Source organism: Canis aureus, chromosome X, assembly GCF_053574225.1.
Source record: "Canis aureus isolate CA01 chromosome X, VMU_Caureus_v.1.0, whole genome shotgun sequence".
Classification (NCBI taxonomy): domain Eukaryota; kingdom Metazoa; phylum Chordata; class Mammalia; order Carnivora; family Canidae; genus Canis; species Canis aureus.
Window position 1 is genome coordinate 46,964,789 of NC_135649.1, and position 23,053 is coordinate 46,987,841.

General features: G+C 40.1%; 2 protein-coding genes and 1 long non-coding RNA gene across 6 annotated transcripts; 1 reads left to right on the plus strand and 2 right to left on the minus strand.

The window, feature by feature from the left end:
* Nucleotides 1-3,805: 3,805 nt before the first annotated feature.
* Nucleotides 3,806-15,508, minus strand: TCEAL3 (transcription elongation factor A like 3). Of its 3 annotated transcripts, XM_077888575.1 has the most exons (4): nt 14,946-15,508; nt 5,954-6,222; nt 5,005-5,074; nt 3,806-4,671 (listed from the first exon to the last, which is right to left on the minus strand). In XM_077888575.1, exons 2-4 carry the CDS (start codon nt 6,216-6,218, stop codon nt 4,059-4,061), a joined length of 948 nt encoding a protein of 315 aa, XP_077744701.1. In that variant the 5' UTR covers nt 6,219-6,222; nt 14,946-15,508; the 3' UTR covers nt 3,806-4,058. The 3 variants fall into 3 exon arrangements, with proteins under 3 accessions (XP_077744701.1, XP_077744703.1, XP_077744704.1); XM_077888577.1 differs by lacking the exons at nt 5,954-6,222; nt 14,946-15,508 and adding an exon at nt 5,611-5,783; XM_077888578.1 differs by lacking the exons at nt 5,954-6,222; nt 14,946-15,508 and adding an exon at nt 5,599-5,783.
* Nucleotides 15,509-15,614: 106 nt separating this feature from the next.
* On the plus strand, nt 15,615-18,068 carry LOC144308252 (uncharacterized). Its single transcript, XR_013374793.1, has 2 exons — nt 15,615-17,570; nt 17,765-18,068. It is a non-coding gene; the product is annotated as an uncharacterized LOC144308252 (long non-coding RNA).
* On the minus strand, nt 15,659-17,952 carry TCEAL4 (transcription elongation factor A like 4). 2 transcript variants are annotated; one of them, XM_077888573.1, is made up of 3 exons: nt 17,801-17,952; nt 17,146-17,212; nt 15,659-16,809 (listed from the first exon to the last, which is right to left on the minus strand). In XM_077888573.1, exon 3 carries the CDS (start codon nt 16,780-16,782, stop codon nt 15,829-15,831), a length of 954 nt encoding a protein of 317 aa, XP_077744699.1. In that variant the 5' UTR covers nt 16,783-16,809; nt 17,146-17,212; nt 17,801-17,952; the 3' UTR covers nt 15,659-15,828. The 2 variants fall into 2 exon arrangements, with proteins under 2 accessions (XP_077744699.1, XP_077744700.1); XM_077888574.1 differs by having other exon boundaries at nt 17,747-17,803.
* Nucleotides 18,069-23,053: the final 4,985 nt, after the last annotated feature.

The window sequence follows — 23,053 nt, forward strand, 5'->3', positions numbered from 1 at the left end:
AAGTTTTCATTTCTCTTAGGTAAATACCTAGTAGTGAGATTACTGGGTCATATGGAAAAATGTATGGCTGCCAAACTTTTCCAAAGTGGCCATACCATTTTTTTTCAATTTAAAAAATAAACTCTAGAGCCAACATGGGGCTCAAACTCATGACCCCAAGATCAAGAGTGCCATACTCTACTGCCTTGAGCCAGCCATGCTCCCCAGGCCATGCCATTTTGTATTCCCACCAACAGTGAGAATTTCAGTTGCTCCATATCCTTGCTAGGAAGTTTTAATAACAGCTTATTTTGTTTTTGTTTTTGTTTAGTTTAGCCACTCCAATAGGTGAGTAGTGATATCTCATTATGGTGTTAATTTTCATTTCCCTGAAAATTAATGTTGAACATATTTTATCTTATCACTTGCCATCTTCATATTTTCTTTGGTGAAGTGTCTATTCAAATCTTTTGGCTATTTTTAAATTGTATTATTTTCTTGTTATTTGTCTTATTACTGAATTGTAAGAGTTTTTTGTATATTCTGAAGACAGATACTTTATCAATTATCTTCCTCCAAGTGGAAGCTTGTCATTTCATTTTCCTAACATTTTGGTGGCTTTTGAGGAGTTGTTTAAAAATATTTTAATATTTATGTGGTCCAGGGGCATCAAGTTGGCTCAGTCGGTTAAGTGTTTGCCTTTCGGCTCGGCTCATGATCCCAGGGTCCTGGTATGGTGCCCCACATCAGGCTCCCTGCTCAACGGGGAGTCTGCTTCTCCCTCTCCCTTTGCCTGCGACTTCCCCTGTTTGTGCTTGCTTGCACTCTTTGTCAAATAAATACATAAAAATCTTTAAAAATATATGTATTTATGTGGTCCAATTTATAAACTTTTTTGTTAGCACTTATATCCTCTTATGAAAGGTTTGCCTAACCCAAGATAACCCCTTTATTCCTATTTTTGTAACAATATTTTATTTAAAATATATTTTACATAATCTCCACACTCATTGTGGGGCTTGAATTCACAACCCCTTGGGCTCTGGATCCCAAGATCAAGAGTTGCATGCTTCACTGACTTAGCCAGCTTGACACCCCTCTACCAATATTTTAAGTTTTATTGTCTGCATTTAAATGTTTTATCATTAGCGTTTGATTTTTCCATTTCTTAGTAGGAAAAACTGGAACTTATTAAGTAGGTGGTGGCAGAAAAATAATATCAAAAGTATATAAACCATTACAACATTAAATAAGCAATATTTTATTTTGCAACTACAGATTATCCCATATTTTTTACTATTTTTAAATGAAGCTTTAATAATTTTTGTTTTTGCATTTTGATTTATGAGCCATTTTGAATTCATATTTTGCATATGGTGTGAGGCAAGGGTACTTTTTTTATATAGATGTCGGCTATAGACTGAATGTATAATCCCAAAATTCATATGTTAAAAATTCTAACATCCAATGGTATCTGGAGGTGGGATCTTTGGGGAGTGATTAGGCCATGTGGTGGAGCTGTCATGAATGGGATTAGTTCTATTATAAAAGAGACCCCAGAAAGCTCCTTTGCCCTTTTTGTCATGTGAATATATCTCTTTATGAACCAGGAATCAGGCCTCACCAGACCCCAAATTCATTAGTGCCTTGATCTTTTACTTCACAGATTCCAGAACTGTGAGAAATAAATGTGTGTTAAGTCACACAGTCCATCCACCAGAACTAAAACAACATCTAATTGTTCCAGAATCATTGTTGAAAAGTCTATTTTTCTCCATTAAATTACTTTCGGATCTTTAAAAAAATGAATTGATTATATACCTGTACACCTATTTCTGGAATGTCTGTTTTATTCCATTGATCTATATGTCTATGCTTATGCCAATACTACACAGTCTTGATTACTGTAGCTTTATAGTTAAAGTCAGGCAGTGAGTCCCCCAACTTTGTTCTTCATTTTCAATATATTTTGGCTATCTTATGTCCTTTGCTTTTCCATGTAATTTAGAATCCCAGTTTGCTGAGATTTCTATTGGGATGGCATTGAATTTATAGATCAATTTTGGAGAGAATTACCATGTTAACTTTATTGAGTCTTCTAATCCATGAATAATTATCCTCTAAATTCAAGGATCCTGATTCAGTCATAATTTATTAAGTATATGTGTCAAGGACAGTGTAAGGTATATCAGGATGAATAAGAAAGTGCTTTGATAAAGGAAAATACTAGTGGGTTAAATAAAATGCCTAACATCAAGTTAATATTTTTAAGAGCACTATTACCCTTTTCAGTTGGAATTGGCTTGCAATGGAAAGGGATATTTTCAGCTTGAAACTCAGTTGTGTAATCTTCTGTGATTACGTGTAGACAGGTCCCTTGATTTTGTATGGCAAGCCAGCCAAGGTACTTTAGAAAATTCACACTAAGAAAGGTATATAAATTGGGGTGCCTGAGTGGCCCAGTCAGTTAAGCATCTGCCTTCATCTGCCTTCAGATCAAGTCATGATCCCAGAGTCCTGGGATCTGAGCCCCAGTCTGGCTCTCTGCTTGGTGGGAAGCCTGCTTCTCGCTCTCCCTCTGCCTGCCGCTCTGCATACTTGTGCTTTCTCCCTCTCTATATCAAATAAATAAATAAAATCTTTAAAAAAGAAAGATATGTAAATTTATATATGGTTTCCTTGGGGTACTGTGGTGTAGTGTTCAATTCAAATCACCATCCATTGTCTGGTCCATAGATTAGTCTCAGGACAGCCCCCAGTGTACCCCAAATATCTGAGTCCTCTGAAGAGAAAACAAACTATAAGCAAATATAAAATGAACTAAAAGTGGTAATGCCTATACTAAGAACTATGGAATACAGGACAGCCCAAACAGCTGTGGGGCAATACCACCTGAGTAGCACAACGTTGAGGCTGGGAGAGGCTTTATCCACACTCCTATTGCAGTCAAGTAGGGGCTTTGGCCCTCTAGGGATGATAGGGAATCAGAGGGGCTTTGTCATGACTCCGTATCAATAACTGTTAGTAGAGGATACAGGGCAGAGCTTGAACAGGAATGCCCAGCAGATATGGTAGTACCCAGAGAAAGGTGGCACCCTCTTCTCAGCTGCTTGATCTTGTTCCTAGGCACTGATGAGACCTACCTTCAGTCTTCCCCTGAGTATTTGACTGTCTAGGGTCCTAGCAAAGGTGCCAGCCCAACATAGCCCACATACTCAGTATCCCATCTGATCCACTCAGCAGTATGTGAAGTTAAGTTTTATTCCCATTTCACAGATGACAAGACTGATGCTTACAGCACTGAATCTGTTGTTATAACCACCGGGTCGATTTCTCTAGCTATGAGTCCCAGAGATAATGTGAGTTTTATGTATCATTTTACATTCGGGCAACAGGAATTTTAAGTGTCTTCATTGCCCTCATAAATTCACTGAATATTTCAGTTTATCATGTATTGATTTCTAGATTTTTTTTATTATGACAAACAACCATCCTTTAGGAAGAAGTGGTTAGTGACAAAGCAAATAAAAAGAATCACACATGGTGGGAACCATAAGATGGTATTGGACTCTGAAGGAGTGGCAGTGCCCACTGACGTGGTTATAGCTAGGGGGAGGCATGGGAATGAGTAACATTCAGAGGAATGGCACGGAGGTACCTAACCATCAGGTGATTGGACTCCTGTTTGAATACAAATGAGACCTTTTTTGGCTACCATACAGGAAAAACCATCATTTACTTTTTAGTGTATACATTTTCAGAGCTTTCTCTGTGCACAAATGCATTATGCAAACATATTTCTACAAAAATGTTCTGATACTGTATATGTGGTTCTGAAAACTATTTTTATTGTTATTTTACAGTGTACCATGAATATTTCTTCCATGCACATGGGTTAAAATCCCCTACTGAAAGACAGAGAACACTGTAATTGGATCAAAAGGCTGCTGGTAACAAAAGTGACACCTAAAGCAAAGTATCAGCTTAAGGTTAAAGCACATAGCCTGGCAAATGCCTGCCAGGGAAAGCAGGGTCAGCAATATTCTCATTAGAGAAGTTAGAATTGAAGGCCAAAGGCATTAAAGATATGGGATATCATGTAAACCCCTTTGGCCTCTACCTCCGCCCCTCACCCCCCTGACACCTCGTTGCCCCCTTGGGGCAAACGGATCCTGTACATCTCTTTGCATCCAATGAAAACCACCCATTTTCTGTTTTTTCCTTAATTCTTCCTGAGCCCTTGACATATCTCCACATTCTCTCATCATCTCCTCACTTCCCAAGTGCTTTTCCTGTAAGTCCTCCTGATAGTCCTTGGGGGAATCGTCTGTCCCCCTGTCCGTTTTTCTTTTTGCTTTCCTCGGCACATAATCTTCAGCTGGGCGCTTTTCGGCAGCCCGTGGCTCACCCTCAGGCTTTGCCTGGGATTCTGGCTTGCCCTCACCATGTGGTTTTCCCTCATTTTCAGACTTGCCCTGCTTTTCTTGCTTTCCCTCATCATCTGGCTGTCCCTTATTCTGGAGCTTTCCCTCATGCCCTGGCTTCCCTTCCTCTTCCAGCTTTTCTTCCTCATCTGATTTTCCTTCATCTTCAGGCTCTACTTCATCTTCTGGCTGTCCCTTGATTTCCAGCTTTCCTTCATTTTCATTGTAGAGTTTTTCCATGTTGAGATTTCCCCTTCTTTTCCTTGTCCTAGGGGGTGGGGGAAGAGAAGACAAAGGAGACAAGGGAGACTGAGGGCTTGGAGGTGGAATGCAGGTGCTGATAGTACTAGCATCCTTCCCTTGGCTGGGTTCTCTTGACCTGGCCAAGCCGTCCAAGTGTGACTTCTGCCCACCTTTTACCCTACAATTCCTCCCACATGTGAGAGCCAGCCATTTCCCTGGCAGGCCCTACCATTTTCTGTACCATCCTTCAGCGTGGTATGGAGGATGGGCAGTGGGGACCTCAAATTCTGCATTCGGTGTGCCCTCTACACCCTCCCCACACTGTTTCTGTCCAGTGCCCTTCCTCCCTTTCACTCACCTGCAGGGATTCTGGACAGGTTCCTCCTCCTTTTCTAGCCTTGTAGAGTGCTGGGGATAGACACACAGACCTGCAGATAGACAGGAGACAGGGGCAGGGCCTGTGCACTCAGCCAACTGAAGTTTCTTTCCTGAATCAGCCCTACTCAAGGAACATTTCCCTCTCCTACCTCCCCTGCCTCCCAGCCGCCATTACTTTTCAGGCCTCAGGATCCAGACCAGGATGCTTTCCAAACTGTTTAGGTCTGGGTCCCCCTCCCCTGCAGGCAAGCCACCCACTCCCACCCCCTTTCCGCTGAGGTCAATATTTCCTTTTAGATGCAGTGTGAGGGGGTTTATTTCTAGAATATGTCTACATTTCACTGTCGCAGGGCGCCCCCCCCATTTCAGGTCCAAAAACGGATGGAGGGCGCAGAGGAGGGGCGTGGAGGAGGCAGCAGCGGGGCCTGCTATGGGGTGCTCCTCCCCACCTGCCCACATCTCCGCTGCGCCCCCCATCCTCACCAACCTCCCAGACCCCTTCCTGCTCCGTGCTGCTCCCGGTTCCTACTCCCATCCACCTCCACCCTTGCTCAGGGTTGCCCGCAGCGCCCACCTTCACACTGACCTGCCGGGCCCGGGCAGGCCTGCGCCTCTTCGGGCTCGCCGAAGCCCGCTCGCCCCTCGTCAGCCGCCCGGGCAGCTCAGGTAGCTGGTTCCACACGGGCGACGCGAGCGGACAGAGCAGGGACCGGACCGCGGGGCGAGCAGGCGAGCGGGCGGGAGCGGGGGCTGCTGCCCACGTCGGCGCCCGGCTGGTCACGTGAGCGCCGCGTCAGCCGAGCTCAGTCCCCCAACCCGCCCCCTCACCCCCATCCCCAAGGGAATGAGCAACCACACACAGTGGGGGTCGGGGTGGCAAAGAGAGAATCAAGAAGAGCCAGGCGGCTTCCCAAGGGCAGGTGCTTTACCTGGCGCATCGCAGGTCCTCGTACAGCATCCCTCTGAGATGCACGTCATTGCCAGGTGTGACTGCTGATCACAGGGAGGGTACGGGACTTTGCCAGGAGCGCTGAGCAACTGCGTCCCACAAGCAGCTTTCAAGACCCGTTCTGACTCCAGAGCCCAGGTAGTAGTGCCGGCCAGGAAGCAGCCCTGCCACCTTGAGTGGCTGTGTTCCTGGGCCTCCTCTCTCCTCAGTCCACAAGTTCTCTCTCCTGAGAGATTTCTGTTCATTTCCCTTTAAGCACAGATGATTCTCAAATCTCCATCGCCAGGATGTTCCCTCCCCTTGAGCCCTAGACCCCTTTTGGTTTCCCATTGGCAGTATAAGAGAGTGCTGGTCTCTTCACACCTTTCCCAACATGGGTTGGAATACTTTTTAATTTTCACTAACATGATAGGTAAGTAGTAGTGTCTCAATGACATTTTATTTTGCATGTTTTGGGGACAAATTTAATACCATTGTAAATTGTTCATGTCTTTCCACATTTTTGTTGGGTTATTGGTCCTTCTCCCCTCATCTTTCAGTATTCTTTATACATTAACTATATTAGGATTTTGTTACAAATACTTCCAGATTGTTAGTTGCTTTTCTACTTTGTATATAGTGTATTTCTATCATGCATTAAAACGAATAGTCAAAATTTTTAATAGTTTTATTTTTAAGGTTTTATTTATGAGAGAGAGAGACAGACACAGGCAGAGAGAGGCAGGCTCCACCCAGGGAGCGCGACGCTGGATCCGAGGTCTCCAGGATCTCGCCCAGGGGCTAAAGGCGGCGCTAAACCGCTGAGCCACCCAGGCTGTCCACGAGTAGTACAATTCATCAAACTTTTTATTTTATTGCATCTAGATTTTGATTCATAGTCAATAATGCTTTTCCTACTTGAGGTCAAAGAGGAATTTACCCATGTTTTCTTGTAGTATTCATAAGGTTAACTATTTGTCCCGAGGGCATCTGTGGTTAGGAATAGAGGTTAAGTAATACACCAATGCCAAACTGAGTTGAAGCTACAGCTGACTCAAAGCAGCAAATCAAAGCCCAAGACTCATTACAAGGGGAGAGATTTCCTAACAAACCATCACCCATAGGATGCTGGGAACCTCAAATGTTTCAACTTAAGTGTAATTATAAACTGGAAGTAAACTAGCTCTCACAAAATCTTTTACTTTGGCCTTGCAACATCTAGGTGAACTAGTAAACTAAACTTTGAACATAGATTATGGTGTTTCCAAACAGGAAGAACCGTTATAAACCCTGACCAATGCAAACAAAATCTTCTCTGGAGTTAAGTGTCCATTATCTTAAGCCCCAAATTATTTCAACAAACAACTGTTCATGTACAATGCCCACACAAAAAGATAACCAGGAATACAAATAAAAAAGACATCAAAAGTAAGCAGTAGACAAAACAGTCAACGCAAACAGGTCCATTAACTTTGAATTATCTGAATCATCAGATTGTTAAACGACAATGCTTAGTGTATTCAGATAAATAAAATCCGATCTTGAAAATTTCAACAGGATGCTAAAAATCAGAAAAGAGTGAAAAAAAATGGGAATTCTAAAACTACAAAAAAACTCAGCTGAAATTAAAAACTCAATGGATAGCTTTAACAGATTAGATGCAGCTCAAAAGAGAACTAAAGAACTACAAATTATGTTCAGATGAAACTATCTATAAGGCTGCACAGGTAGTCAAAAAGATGGAAAACTCTGATAGGAGGGCATGATAAAATCTAACAAATGTTTACTTGGAGTTCTAAAAGAAAAGAGAAATGGAAGTGTTCAGAGGCAACCTTTGAAGATACAACTGAGGATTTTTCAGAACTGATGAAAGACACTGATCCATAGATCCATGAAGTCCAAGGTATCCCAGAGTAAAAAGAAACACACATAGATGCATAATAGTGACCTTGCAGAGAATCAAAGACAAAAAGACAATCATAAAAGTAGCCAGAAAAATAAGAGTATGCCTTGAAAGGAACAAAAGTTAGGTTGATTGATGGCTTCTCAATAGCAACAATGGAGGTATGAAGACAGTAGAATGCTATCTTTAGTAACTTGAAAGAAAATAACTGCCAGCCAAAAAAATTGACAACCAACAGAAATACCTTTCAAAATTAATGGTGAAATAAAGACCTTTGCAAATAAAATGAGAGCTTTCCATCAGCAGGGAAGAACCAAAGGAAATAGTGAATGCTAAAGGGCATTTTTCAGATAACAGGAAAATGACCCCAGATGGTATGCTGGATATCAGAAAGGGAAAAACAATTTAAAAGATAAATATGTATGCAAACTTGAATCAATACCAACAAATAACATGAGTCAAGAGGGCTGGAGTAAAAGTATTTAAAGTTCTGGCATGGAACACCTGGGTGACTCAGTGGTTTAGCATTTGCCTTTGGCTCACATTGTGATCCTGGAGTCCTATGATCAAGTCCCATATCAGGCTCCAGCAGGGAGCCTGATTCTCCCTCTGCCTAAGTCTCTGCCTCTCTAAAAGTGTGTCTCTCATGAATAAATAAATATAATCTTTAAAAAATTAAGTTCTGGCATTATCAGGGGAGTCTGTGAAAGTACAGAATTAGTATTAGCCTTTGATAAGTTGACTGTGTGCTCTAATTGCCAGAAAACCATTAAGGCAGAGTAAAAGTGTAAAACTTCTAAACAGAGGGGGAAAATAAAATAATCCTAAAGAAGAGAAAACTAACATAGATCAGATGGGACACAGAGAAGGAACTTGATAAAATGGTTAACATATCTATTAATATCAGTAAGTACATTAAATGTAAATGATTTATATGAAGCAATTAAAAGACAATGATTTTCAGACTGAAAACACACAATGTTATATTGTTTATAAGACAAATATAAAAATAAAGACTGAAAGTAAAAGTATAGAAAAAAATTATAAAATGAAAACAGTAACCAAAAAATCCATTATGGTAAAACAACAAAATAGACTTCAAAGCTAAAAACATTACAAAACATAAGGAGTGTCACTTTATGGTATTTTAAAATTTGTATGCACTTATGAAATTGACCTCAAAATAAATAAATAAAAATTCGACAGAACTATAAGGAGAAATAACTAATCTTCCATTTCAGCATTAACAGTCCTATCTATGCAACTGTGGAAATAAAGTGTTGAAAGAAAAAACTCCATCAAATTAAAATTTTTATAACCAGCAAAATTATCCTTCAAAAGTGGAGAAATAAAAATTTTCTCAGACAAGCAAAAACTAACGACTAGCAAACCTTCCCTTAAAGAAATGTTAAATGAGGGATCCCTGGGTGGCGCAGCGGTTTGGCGCCTGCCTTTGGCCCGGGGCGCGATCCTGGAGACCTGGGATCGAATCCCACGTCAGGCTCCCTGCATGGAGCCTGCTTCTCCCTCTGCCTGTGTCTCTGCCTCTCTCTCTCTCTGTGTGACTATCATGAATGAATAAATAAAATCTTTAAAAAAAAAAAAAAAGAAATGTTAAATGATTTTCTTCAGGCAGAAGAAAGTTGATCACCAACTCAAAATAGGTCAGCAACTCCAATCTTCATAAAGAGAAATGGAAGTGGAATAACTGAAACTACAATGAAATTTTTTTTCTTATGCTTAAATGATACAAAAGACAAATGTCTAAAATAATATTAACAATATAGTGATTATAGCATATGGATAAGTGAAATGAATGATGAATACCCTGTAATAAGGTACCTATACTACACATCGGTGAAGCAGAAGAATGCTCTTTGAAAGTGATCCTAGTTAAAATTATGTATTGTAAACTTGAGGGATATCACTAAAATTTTTTTAAAGAAATATAACTGATACACTAAGAGAAGACAAATGGAATCATGTAAAATACTCAAAACTAGAGAAGGCAGAAGCAGCAGCAAGCCTTGGAAATAAATAGAAGTTATAAACATGGTTGATATTAATCTAAATATATATCAAAAATCATTTTTAGTATGAATGCTCCTAATAGACCTATTCAAGACAGAAATGGTCAGAATGATCAAATAAAATCGTTTTTGGACAAAAGGCCCACTTTAAAAATAAAGACTTTGAATGGTTACAACTAAAGCAATGGAGAAAGATTTATACCACCATATATACTAATCAAAAGAACAATGAACATAAAAGGATGCTGGAGTTCAGTGGGTAGAGTATTTGGCTCTTGATCTTGGGGCCATGAGTTCAAACCCCACAGTGAGCGTAGAGCCTACAAAACAAACAAACAAACCAACAATGCTGGAATAGCTATGTAACTTCAGATAAAGCAGACTTGAGAACAATTAAAGTTTCAGAGATTAAAAAAAAAGGCACTACATAATAATAAAGGGATTAATTCTGGAAAAAAACATATAATAATCCTAAATATATATGCATCTAACAAAAGTGTCAAAATATAAGAGGCAAAAACTGACAAAACTGAAAGGAGAAACAAATCTATTATTAGAATTACAGACTTCAACCCCACCCCCCCCAGTCAGTAATTGACAGATTAGGCAGGCAAAATATCTACAAGGATATATTGACCTGAACAGCACTATCAATCAATTTGATCTAAAATGTCATTTATAGAACATTCCATCCAATATCAGAACATGATTATTTCAAGTTCACAGAGAACATTCACCAAGAATCCATATTCTAGACCATTAAATACACCTTAACAAATTTAAAAGAATAGAAATCCTAAAGGTATGCTCTCAATGGAATTAAAGTAGAAATCAACAACAAAAAGATGGAAAAACACAAACATTTGGAAATTAACACATAACTAAACATTCTAAACAGGAGTCAAGGAAGAAGTCTCAATAGAAATACAAAAATATTTTGAACTAAATAAAAATAAAATATAACCTATCAAAATTTTGGGGCTGTAGAAAAAGCAATGCTTAGATGGAAATTTCTTATGTGAGAAAAATGAAAAAGATCTAACATTGATTAACATAAGTTTTCTCCTCAGGAAAGTAAACAAAGAAGAATAATTTTAGGGGATCCCTGAGTGGCGCAGCGGTTTAGCGCCTGCCTTTGGCCCAGGGCGCGATCCTGGAGACCAGGGATCGAATCCCACGTCGGGCTCCCGGTGCATGGAGCCTGCTTCTCCCTCTGCCTGTGTCTCTGCCTCTCTCTCTCTCTCTCACTGTGTGCCTATCATAAATAAATAAAAAAATTTTTAAAAAAAGAATAATTTTGGGATCCCTGGGTGGCGCAGCGGTTTGGCGCCTGCCTTTGGCCCAGGGCGCGATCCTGGAGATCCGGGATCGAATCCCACATCAGGCTCCCGGTGCATGGAGCCTGCTTCTCCCTCTGCCTGTGTCTCTGCCTCTCTCTCTCTCACTGTGTGCCTATCATGAATAAAAATTAAAAAAAAAAAAAAAAAAAAGAATAATTTTAAGCATAGTGCATGCAGAAGAAAATAAATTAATAATTAGGAATCAATACAAGTAAAAAGGGAAGAAAGTAGAAAAAAAAAACCAAAAGGCAATTCTTTGAAAAGATTAAAAAAAATTGTTAAATCTCTTGCCAGGATAATCAAGAAAAAAGATCCAAATTAACAAAATCAGAAATGAAAGTAAGGTTATCACTAGTGATTACATGAACATTAAGAAGATAATGAAGAAATTCTATGAACAACTCTATGCCTACAAATTTGATAACTTAGATACAACGAACCAATTCCCTTCAATAAGGCAAACTGCTAAAACTCACACAAGGAGAAAAAGATAACCTAAATAAGTCCTGTATCTATTAAAGAAATTAAATCAATAATCCATAACCTTCCAAAGATACAAATAACCAAGACCAAATTCTACCAAAGTTTAAAGGATCACCAGTGAACATTTAGAGGTCATCAGGGAATTCTACCACACTTCTGAGTAAGAAATAATACCAATTCTCCACAATGTCTTCCATAAAACAGAAGTAGAGAGGGATGCTTGGGTGGCTCAGCAGTTGAGCATCTGCTTCTGGCTCAGGCATGATCCTGGTCCCAGGATCAAGATCCATACTGGGCTCCTTACAGGGAGCCTGCTTCTCCCTCTGCCTATGTCTCTGCCTCTCTCTGTGTGTGTCTCATGAATAAATAAATAAAATCTTAAAAAAAGAAAACAGAAGTAGAGAGAATGCTTGATTTACTCTCTGAAGTAAATTCACTATTACTCTAATTCCAAAAACACACAGAAGACATTACAAGAAAGGAAAACTACAGACCACTATCTCTCATGAACACAGACACAAAATCCTCAATAAAGTATCAGAAAATTGAATGCAACAATGTTTTAAAAATTATGTACCTAAAAAGTGGAATTTATTGTAGGCATGCAAAACTGATTTAACATTTGAAAATCAATTAGTATAATCCACCACAAACACAGGCTAAATAAGATATATGATCTTATCACTTGATACAGGAAAAGTATATGACAGAATCCAACATCCATTTATCATAAAGGTTCTCAGAAGGGAACACCTCAATTTGAGTATCTATAAGAAATCTATAACATCATACTTAATGGTGAGGAGAACACTTCACTCTAATATCAGGAACAAGGCTAGGTACTCTTTTCTCATTGCTCCTATTAAACATCATCCTGGAAGTCTTAGCTAGTGCAGTAACACAAAAAAGGAACTAAAACATATACAGATAGGAATGGAGGAAATAATACTGTCTCTTTACAGATGACATGATGGTCTATGTAGAAATGCCACAGCACTGACAAACTGGCTACAAGGTCTGTAAAGCTGTAAAACTAATATACAGAAGTATTCAGAAGTCAATTGCTTTCCTATATACTGGCCAAAGAACAACTGGAATTTTAAATTTAAAGATACCATAAATTACAGCACTCTCAAAATGCAGAATGTGCCTACAGAAACTAAGTGTATTACAAATGTATGAAACAACCCCACTGAAAGGGATGGGGGAATAAGGTGTTGACACAGATAACTTTGTAGGTGAGTGGAGTCTATAAAACTAAGGGAAATTTTTTCTCTATATATAAATAAATATATAAAAATAATTAAAGATGGAAACATATATAAACATGCATCTATACACATGGGTTATTTCTTATTAACAGATCTCTCTGCTCTGTCAGCTGCGAGGGCCTAGAAGCAATGATACCCCAATAGTAATGAGTACTCTTGGCACCCAGATCTTGGTTTTGATACCATTCTCTAACCAAAGGTATCAAGGCCCCTTGGAGAAATGGCTTGGACAGAAAATATACAGGACTACACCATCTTGTAGTGCCAGAAAGTGTTAAACACTCACATATATGGGCACACATGCACACACACAGTGATGGAAGGAGGTACATTAAATAAACACAAGAGCCAAGTGAAAGAGCTCCCAATGGCCAAAGTTGGAAAATATGTGTAGTATTAGATTATAATACAAAATTATAAAATACTGATTACTGGACCATAAGGTAGTTATATTTTTAACTTTTTGAGGGACAGTGGAATATTATTTAGCCATAAAAAACAATAAAATCTTGCCTTTTGCACCTAGAGTATAATGCTAAGTGAAATAAGTCAGAGACAAATACCATATGCTTTCACTCATATTTGGAACTTAAGAAACCAAAAAAAATAAGAGAGAGACATAGCAAGAAACAGACTTTTAATTATAGAGAACAATCTAATGGTTACCAGAGGGGAGGGTGCTGTAGGGATGAGTGAAATAGGTGATGGGGATTAAAGAGTGCATTTGTCATGATGACCACAGCGTGATGTATCAAACTGTTCAATCACTGTATTTGTACACCTGAACTAATATTATGCTGTATGTTAACTAGAATTAAAATAAAACCTTTTTTAAAAACAAGAGTCCATACTGATATAAATAAAATACATTAATAGGAGAATAGTCAAATATTTTATAAATTACAAATAAATCTATAGATACTTCACTCTCAGGTAGGTGTAACCTAACATCACTGAGTCCTTAAGTGTGGACTATGCAGTGACTTTCTTCTAAAGAGTACAGTATGGAAAGGGAGAAATAAGAGTAATTTTGCCATGGAGAATCCTAAAACTACCTCACCCAGGTGATGAAAGTTAACATCAACAGTGTAATATTGATAGTTTTGATAGTATGTACTTTTTTTTTAAAACACCCAACATGGGGCTTGAACTCATGACCTCGAGATCAAGAATTTAATATTTTTTTACTATGCCAGCCATGCACCCTGTAACATGTACCCTTTACATGATGTGGTGAGTATGGCACTTCCTTCCTGGTGTTCTTCCCAAAAAGCATTTAATGCCTATGTAACCACAAGAAAAAAATCAAGCAAACCAAAACTGTGGGACATTATACAAAATGCCTGACCAGTACTTCTCATAAGTGTCAAGGGCATCAAAAACAAGGAAAGTCTGAGAAACTGTCACAGCCAAGAGGAGCCTATGGACAAGATGACTAAATGTAAGGTGGTAACCTGTATAGGATCCTAGAACAGAAAAAGGACATTAAATAAGATGTATCAATATTGGTTCATTGTAACAAATGCACCATACTAACATAAGATGTGAATAGAGGATACTGGGTATGAAGTATACAGAAATTCTGTACTATTATTGCAATAATTCTGTAAATCTATAACTCCTAAAATGAAAGTGTATTTAAAAAACACTAAAAGTAAAAGGCTAATGAAGAGTTGGGGGTGGGGCAGGGATCACATAGATAGATGGATCTGTTGAAATGGTAAGGCAGGGCTTAACACAAACTTCTTGAGACAATTCCCTAAGAGAAGTATCAGTAGACAAGAGATTAACAGGTGAGAACAGCACAGCATCTGGTCAGATTTTTCTGGCTCAATCTCCAGTATCTAAATCCAGTGGAGATGGCTATATGCAAAAGCACACACAAATCAACAAAAAGTCTGGAAAGGAATGTTTTCTAAAAACTTTATAAAATATCAAGGCTCTATGACAATCGGGTAATACCCACCTGAGTTAGGGTAACTGTTGTAGGTAGAGAATTCTCCATCTTTCTGTTGAGACACCGTTGCTTTAGTCCATTGTGGTCTCCAGCCCACCAGTAGCAGCTGGGGCTTCAGGAGGGTACAGAGCCCCTGAGAAGGAGCACAGTGCCCAAGAGACATGGCATTACCCTGGGGACAGTGATACCCACTTTTTATCTGACTTACTCCTGGACACAAGTGAGAGGTCTTTTATAGCTCCCCTAAACATATGACAGAGTTCTGGTTCTGCTACTGCAAGGCTAAGAGTTGGAGCCAGATCAACACAGCTCCTAGTATTACCTCATCTGATCTTCTCTACAGCCCTGGAAGGCAAGTATTATCCCATTTGATAAGATGACAAGACTGTTACAGCAATGGATCTGTAGTAACGGCCAGGTTGAGTCTTCCAGCTTCCAGTCTCAAACATGAATTTTACAAAACATTTTATATACTGACCAAGGATTTTTGGTGTCTCCACTGTATTCATAAGCTAAACGAACAGTTATTTTGATTGCTTGGTATATATTGTTTTCATAATGAAAGTAATCTATGTTTTTTAGGAGAAAATATACAATGAACAAAAAAGAACAGAAAAAAAAATCAGCCACAGATAACCAGGACACAGCTTTCAGTTTCCTCTGTACATAAATCACTAAGTAAATACCTTCGTAGTTTTACAAAAATGGACTGATGCCATATATATGGTTCATCAAACTCTTCTTTTTAATTTTACAATATGCCATAAACATTTTTCCATGCAATGGACAAAAATCTACTGAAACATCAAGGGTTGCAGTTGGATAACAGAGTGATAGCTAAAGCAAGTATTAGCATAAGGTTAAAGCACAGGGCAAATGCCTGCCAAGGGCACTACACAAAAGGAATGTCTTCAAAGCCCCTCTGTGGGGCCCTGCACCCACCCCTCAGTTCCCTTGGGCCCCTCGGGTGGAAGGGGTCCTGTAAACTTTTTTGCATCCACATAAACCCCCCCAATTTCTGTCTGGTTTTCTTCACCTCATCCTCTACCCTGGCCATCTCATCAAATTCTCTTATCATCTCTTCATTGCTCAAATGCATATCGTGTATGGCCTCCTTATATTCCTTGAGGCACTGAGCCAGCCCCTTGTTGGTTTTTCTTTTGGCCTTCCTGGGTACATCATCCCCAGCTGGGCGCTTTCCTGCAGCCCTTGGTTCGATGGCTGGCTTTTCTTCTTTTGGCTTTTCCTCATTCACTGGCTTTCCCTCACTCTCTAAGTTTTCTTCTTTTGGCTTTCCCTCACTCACTAGCTTTCCTTCTTTTGGCTTTCCCTCACTCACTGGTTTTCCTTCTTCTTTTGGCTTTCCCTCACTCACTGGTTTTCCTTCTTCTTTTGGCTTTCTCTCACTCACTGGTTTTCCTTCTTCTTTTGGCTTTCCCTCACTCACCGGTTTTCCTTCTTCTTTTGGCTTTCCCTCGCTCTCCACTGGCTTTCCCTCGCTCTCCGCTGGCTTCCCCTCGCTCTCCGCTGGCTTCTCCTCGCTCTCCGCTGGCTTCCCCTCGCTCTCCGCTGGCTTCCCCTCGCTCTCCGCTGGCTTTCCCTCGCTCTCCGCTGGCTTTCCCTCGTTCTCCACTGGCTTTCCATCCTTTGGCTTTGTCATACTTTCTGACTTTTCTTTATCCTTTAGTATTTCCTCATCTTCTGTCTTTCTCTCATTTTCTAACTTTTCCTGGTTTTCCAGAGTACAATCTACTTCGGGTTCTTCCACATCCTGTGGCTGTTCTTTGTATTCCATCTTTCCTTGGTTCTCAGTCATTCCTTCATTTTCATTGCAGAGTTTTTCCATGTTGAGATTTCCCCTCCTTTTCCTGTCCTAGGGTGGGGAGGAAGAGGAGACAAAGAGGAGACAAGGAAACAGGGCTTGGGGGTGGAATGCAGGTCTGGATAGTACTGGCATCTTTCCCCTTATCAGGGTTCCCCTGACCTGGCCCGGCCTTTCCGTGTGCCTTCTGCCCACCCTCTCCCCTCACACACATGAGCCAACCATTTCTCTGGCAAGCCCAGCCATTTTCTCTATGCTTGTTCAGCACAGCAGCGTGTATAAATGTGTTAGGAGGTGGGCAGTGGTGCCCCATATTCTGCTGGTGCTCTACCCTCCACACTCCCCACCCCCCTGGATCCCTGCCCAGAGACCCCTTTCTTCACTGACCTGCAGGAATTCTGAGCAGATTCGTCCTTTTCTAGCCCTGCAGAGTGCTGAGAACAGACACGCAGACCTGCAGATAAGACAGGACACAGGGGCTGCGCATTCGGGTGGATGCACAGGGACTCGGAGCCCCTTTCCAGAATCCCGGCCCTTCTCATCCAACGTTTCCCTCCCCCACTTCCTCCGCCCCCCACACCCCAGCCGCCATTTCTTTTCACGCCTCCGGCGCCAGACCAGGATGTTTTCCAAACTAATTTTGGATCTCTGTGTCCTTCTTCCCCGGAGGCAACTCGCCTCCCCACTCTCGAGGTCAACTTTTTTTCTCTACGCATGGAGTGGGAAAGGGGGTTTATTTTTACTGTCTCACTGGCGGGGCGCCCCCAAGCTCACCAGCTCCGGCTCCAAAATGGACGGAGGGCAGCGAAGAGGTGAGGAGAAAGGGGACACGGGTACTAGGGGTGTCCGCTCTTCCGACCCTCCGCCGATTGGTCGCTCGCTCACCCTTTAGCCATTTTCCCACCGCCATCTCTACCTACACTCTCGCCAGCTTTCCTCAACACGGACCCCATTCCCACCCTTTTTCTTCTCCGTGTCCGTGCCTCACCCCCATCCCCCATTCCAGGGTTCCGCAGGCAGCGACGAAGGCCCTCACACTGACCTGAAAGAACCTGGAGCAACAATTAAGAGCTAGCAAACCGCTCCGGATCCGACCGCAAGGAAGAGGGCGGGCTCCCGGACTGGTGCCCAGATCTGCGCCGGGTTGGTCACGTGAGCGTCGCGTCACCGGAGCTCGCCCCCCTCCCCCCTGCCGCCCCGCCCAGCAGCCGGGGCGGGGGGCGTTGCGGGTCACCCCGCACCTCTCTGGGCAGTTTTGACCTTTTTCTCTTCTTGAGGTGATCCAAGGAATAAATTTAATAAAAACCTCAGAGGCTTTTTTAATGGGTTGAGCGGTGCGGGGGAGGAGTCTTGACCATGTTGCTCTTAATTTCCATTGAAAGAACTAGAGCCAGCCAATGAAATCGTATGAATGTGAACTTTAATGTCGTACATAGAATATTGCACTTTTATTTTCTAAAGATTTATTTTTTTATTTTAGAGAAATAAAGGGGGAGGGGCATCCAGCGACTCCCAGTTGAGCTCGGAGCCCCTACCGGGCTCCATCCCAGGACCCTGAGATCCTGACCTGAGGGGAAATCAAGAGTCTGAGGCTCAACCGACAGAGCCACCCACGTGCCCAGAATATTGCACTTTAGAAAAAAATTAGGAAACTGTTCCCCTCAAAATGAAATTATTCCTTTTTCCTGACATGCGCACATACATTTTCTAATTATTGAAATCTAAAACTAAAATTATATTTGAAGCAGAATAAAAGAACAATTTTTTTTCTAAGTGAGAGACTAAATATACAACAGACAATGACCTGATCGTACATGACAATAGAACTGAGAACCGCAACCTCTGCAGCAAGCAGCCTCAGGAAGCCAAACCACAGCCTCTGATCAACGATTGACAACCTCCCTATTTTTTGAACCCCTCTCAACAAGAGAAATCCACATATGCTCCCCAAACCAATCACATAAGATGTTCTCTTAGCCTGCTTCTAGCAACCCTATGCCAACAATCTCCAATCCGAGAATAATACTTAGTCTTCTCTTTTGCTTGAGCTAAAGTTTTTCCACTCCCTAGAGACTTCCAGTCTCTGCCAAATAAAAGTAATGGTGGCTGACTGCCTTGTTATAACAAGTTCTGAATAAGTAGTCTCTGTTTCCACTTAAGCTTTTTGTGTAGAAGGCCTTTAAAAATAAGATAACAAAGACATGAACAATTAAGGAAAACCATTGATCTATCTGAAAATGCATACCGATTTCTTAAGGGATTGGGGACATATGCACTCTTTCCTGCTCTTGAGTGGTATGGTAAAAAAAATGTTCTGAAAAGTAAGCTGGTAAATTGTTTTAAAATAAATATGAAAAATAAAATAAAATAAATAAAATAAAATAAAATAAAATAAATATGACATTTTTTAAAATTTTTATTTATTTATGATAGTCACAGAGAGAGAGAGAGAGAGAGAGGCAGAGACATAGGCAGAGGGAGAAGCAGGCTCCATGCACCGGGAGCCCGACGTGGGATTCGATCCCTGGTCTCCAGGATCGCGCCCTGGGCCAAAGGCAGGCGCTAAACCGCTGCGCCACCCAGGGATCCTAAATATGACATTTTGGTTCAGTATTTCCTTCTAATATTTACCCATGGAGAGAATTAATAATGTGCTAAAACTAATCTTATGTTTTAAAAAATGCTTTGTATTTTTTAAATTCCCATAATAACTGTTTGTTATGCGTTTATTCTTTGCTGGAACTGGGAATACAGTATCAATTATGTAGGCTTTGTATGTAATGGAAAAATGGAATATCACAATTGTCCATCAGTACAGATTTCATTACATACTTCTTAATACATTGTTTACCCTGGTTATCCTTGGATGTTTGATTAAGAAAAATAATTAAAATGTTGGGCTCTAGAAAAAAAAGTAAAAATTATTAACTATTTATAAATCACAATTACTATGGGTGGTGGGACACAAAGGATAACCACAGGATGTGGTATTGCCCTCTAGAGAATACCACCTAAGTGCCAGGCACTGTGTTGGCTACTTTATCTTACCTAGTTTGGATTTCATTTATACCTGATAAAGGAACTCACACTTCAAGGAAGCAGAATGATTTATAAAGCTACAAGCTAAACTCAATGTGGTATTGGAATAAGCATAGCAGGAGGAATAAACCCAGAAATCCCACTAACATACCCAAGTATAAAAGTATTTAGTATGTGATAAGAATCCATCTCTGGTCAGTAGTGAAAAATAGGTTATTATGGAAATTATATTTGTATAATTAAATAGTTAAAAAATGAAGATTCTTATTTTCTGACATAATCAAGTACTTATAAGTAAGTACAATGAAATAAAAGGCATCCAGATTGTAAGGGAAAGAAATAAAGCTTCCTTTATTTGCAGATGACATGACCTTATATATAAAAAATCCCAAAAAATCCACTAAAGAGCTATGAGAACTAATAAATGAGTTCAGGTCAATATAAGAATCAATTGCATTTCTATATGCTAGCAGTAAAAATTTGAAATGGAAGGTAAGAAAATGTTTCCATTTAAAATAGCATCAAAACAAATAAAACACTTAGAAATAAATTTATTTATTTAGACAGATAATAGGTGTTGACAAATATGTAGAGAAATTGGAACAATCACACAGTGATGGTGGAAATGTCAAATGGTGAAGGCACTGTAGAAAATGATAAAAGAAACCAATCAGAAAAGACTAGATATCATGATTTCACTCATATGTGGAATTTAAGAAACAAAGCAAATGGGACGCCTGGGTGGCTCAGTGACTGAGTGTCTGCCTTCAACTCAGGGCGTGATCCCAGAGTCCCACATTGGGCTTCCCTCTGGGAACCTGCTTCTCCCTCTGCCTATGTCTTTGCCTCTCTCTGTGTCTCTCATGAAAAATAAATAAAAAAAGAAACAAAGCAAATGAAAAAAGACAAAAAGACAAAAAACAGGCACTTTAAAAATATTTTAAAATTATTTATGCCAGAGAGAGAGAGAGCACACAGGAGCAGGGGCAGAGGGAGAGGGAGAAGCAGATTTTCCTGCTGAGAAGAGAGCCTGACACTGGGCTCAACCCTAGGACCTTGGGATCATGACCTGAGCTGAAGGCAGACACTTAACCAACTGAGCCACCCAGGTACCCCTAGACCCTTAGATATATAGAACAAACTGATGGTTACCAGAGGGGAGGTAGGTGGTTGGGCAGGTAAAGGAGATTAAAAGTACCTTATCATGATGAGCACTGAGTAATGTATAGATTTGTTTAATCACTCTCTTGTACATCTGAAACTAATATAACACTGTACATTAATTATACTGGAGATAGGTAGATAATTGTAACTTCCCAGACATTCTACACTAAAAAATAAAATTAAAAAGACTACATATGGTATGATTCCATTAATATGAAACGTCTAGACTAGGCATATTTTTAGAGACAGAAAGATTAATAGTTGCTTAGGGCTTGGTTGGGGAAAGTTAGTGGAAAATGAGTAGTTACTGCTAATGAATATAGTTTCTTTTGGGGTGATGAAAGAGTTCTAAGATACATAGTGGTGATGGTGGCACAACTCTGTGAATAACTAAAAACCACTGAATTAGGCATTCTAAATGGATGAATTATATGCTATGAGAATCAAAACTGTTATAAAAACCTGTCATAATTTTGATAATTTCAAAGTATTTTATTATATAGATTTTTTGAAAAAAATATTTTATTTATTCATGAGAGATACTGAGAGAGAGGCAGAGACATAGGCAGAGAGAGAAGCAGCCTCCCTATGGGGAGCCCGATGTGGACCCAACCCCAGACTCAGGATCACACCCTGAGCCAAAGGCAGATGCCCAACTGCTGAGCCACCCAGGCATCCCTATTATACAGATTTTTTATTCAGCAAATTGAACGAAGTTCACATAATTTTTTCCTCTATTAGGAATGTTTTGTATTTATATGTTAGTGTGTTTCTTTGGTCATTTTCTTTGGATTTATTCTTCAGTGTATAAATGTCTAGTAGTATTGACATCTTAGCAATATTAAGCCTGTCATACCTGATTTGTATGTATTGATTTCATATCTTACAACTTTGCTGAATTAGTTTATTAGTTCTAACAGTATTTTTTGTGTGGAATCTTTATATTTTTCTATATATTAGAGTATGTCATCTGTTAACAGAGATAATCTTTCTTCCTTTTCAATTTGGGCTTTTAATTTATTTTTCTTACCTAATTGCCCTGGATAGAATTTTCAGTACTATGTTGAATTAAAGTGGTAAAAATGGGCAAACTTGTTTTGTTCCTGATCTTAGAGGAAAGATTTTAGTCTTTCACCATTGAGTATGATGTTAGCTGTGGGATTTTCACATTGTACTTTTTTAAAAAGAGATTTTATTTATTTATTTGGCACAGAGAGAGAAAGAACACAAGCAGGGGGAGAAACAGAGGGAGAAGGAGGAGTAGGCTCCCCGCTGAGCAGAGAGCTGGACTTGACTTTGGCAATCCCAGGATCCCAGTATCATGACTAAGCCAAAAGCAGATGCTCAACTGACTGAGCCACCCTTCACATTTACTTTGAAAGCTTCTTATTATTGGGGTGCCTGGATGGCTCAGTTGGTTACCCATCTGCCTAGAGCTCAGGTTGTGGTCTTGGGGTCCTGGTCCTGGGGTTCTGGTCCTGGGGTCCTGAGGTTGAGCCCCACATCGGGCTCCCTTCTCTGCCTGCAACAATGGCATCAGCAAGATACAGGCCTCCAATCCTCAATCTGCAGTCACCTTTCTTTGTGGTTCCACTTCATTTTGCTCTAGTATCCTAAGAGCAATGTCCCAATGCCCACAGCAAACATGCTGTAGTCTGACAGGCTCCACTTATAATTGATGGGGCCATAGCCTCCAGTCTGGGGCATGTCCTATTTTATTGGACATCTTCATCATCTTCATTGCTACCATGCTCCAAGGAGCACACATTTTTACTGAATCTATGCACATCATTCTATTGCAATGGAAAGTAAGAAGATCCAATTAGAGTTTGTAAATTCTACAGAGGGTTAGGGGTCAGTGAGAAAAAAAGTCAGTAACAAATGTTTTATTTCAATTTACAAATACATTATGTAGTAAATTGTTATGGGTTACAGATAATGTCAGAAAGATGTGGGGCCACATTATATACCCAGAATATAGATTAAACAATATTCCAAACAAAAACTACAATCATCCCTCATCAGGTCAATTCAGTCCTATATAATTAACTCTTGTTCCGCTGGATCTTGGGTTAGTAGTCTCATGGACCCA

What these genes read in the sequence shown, in the direction of transcription:
- TCEAL3 (XM_077888575.1), bottom strand. Translation starts at nt 6,218, where the DNA reads ATGAACAGAAATCTCTCAGGAGAGAGAACTTGTGGACTGAGGAGAGAG. An exon ending in GAGGACCTGCGATGCGCCAG is followed by an intron (nt 5,075 to 5,953) that starts GTAAAGCACCTG and finishes GTCTATCTGCAG; the next exon opens with GTCTGTGTGTCTATCCCCAG. An exon ending in CCTGTCCAGAATCCCTGCAG is followed by an intron (nt 4,672 to 5,004) that starts GTGAGTGAAAGG and finishes CCCACCCCCTAG; the next exon opens with GACAAGGAAAAGAAGGGGAA.
- TCEAL4 (XM_077888573.1), bottom strand. Translation starts at nt 16,782, where the DNA reads ATGGAAAAACTCTGCAATGAAAATGAAGGAATGACTGAGAACCAAGGA.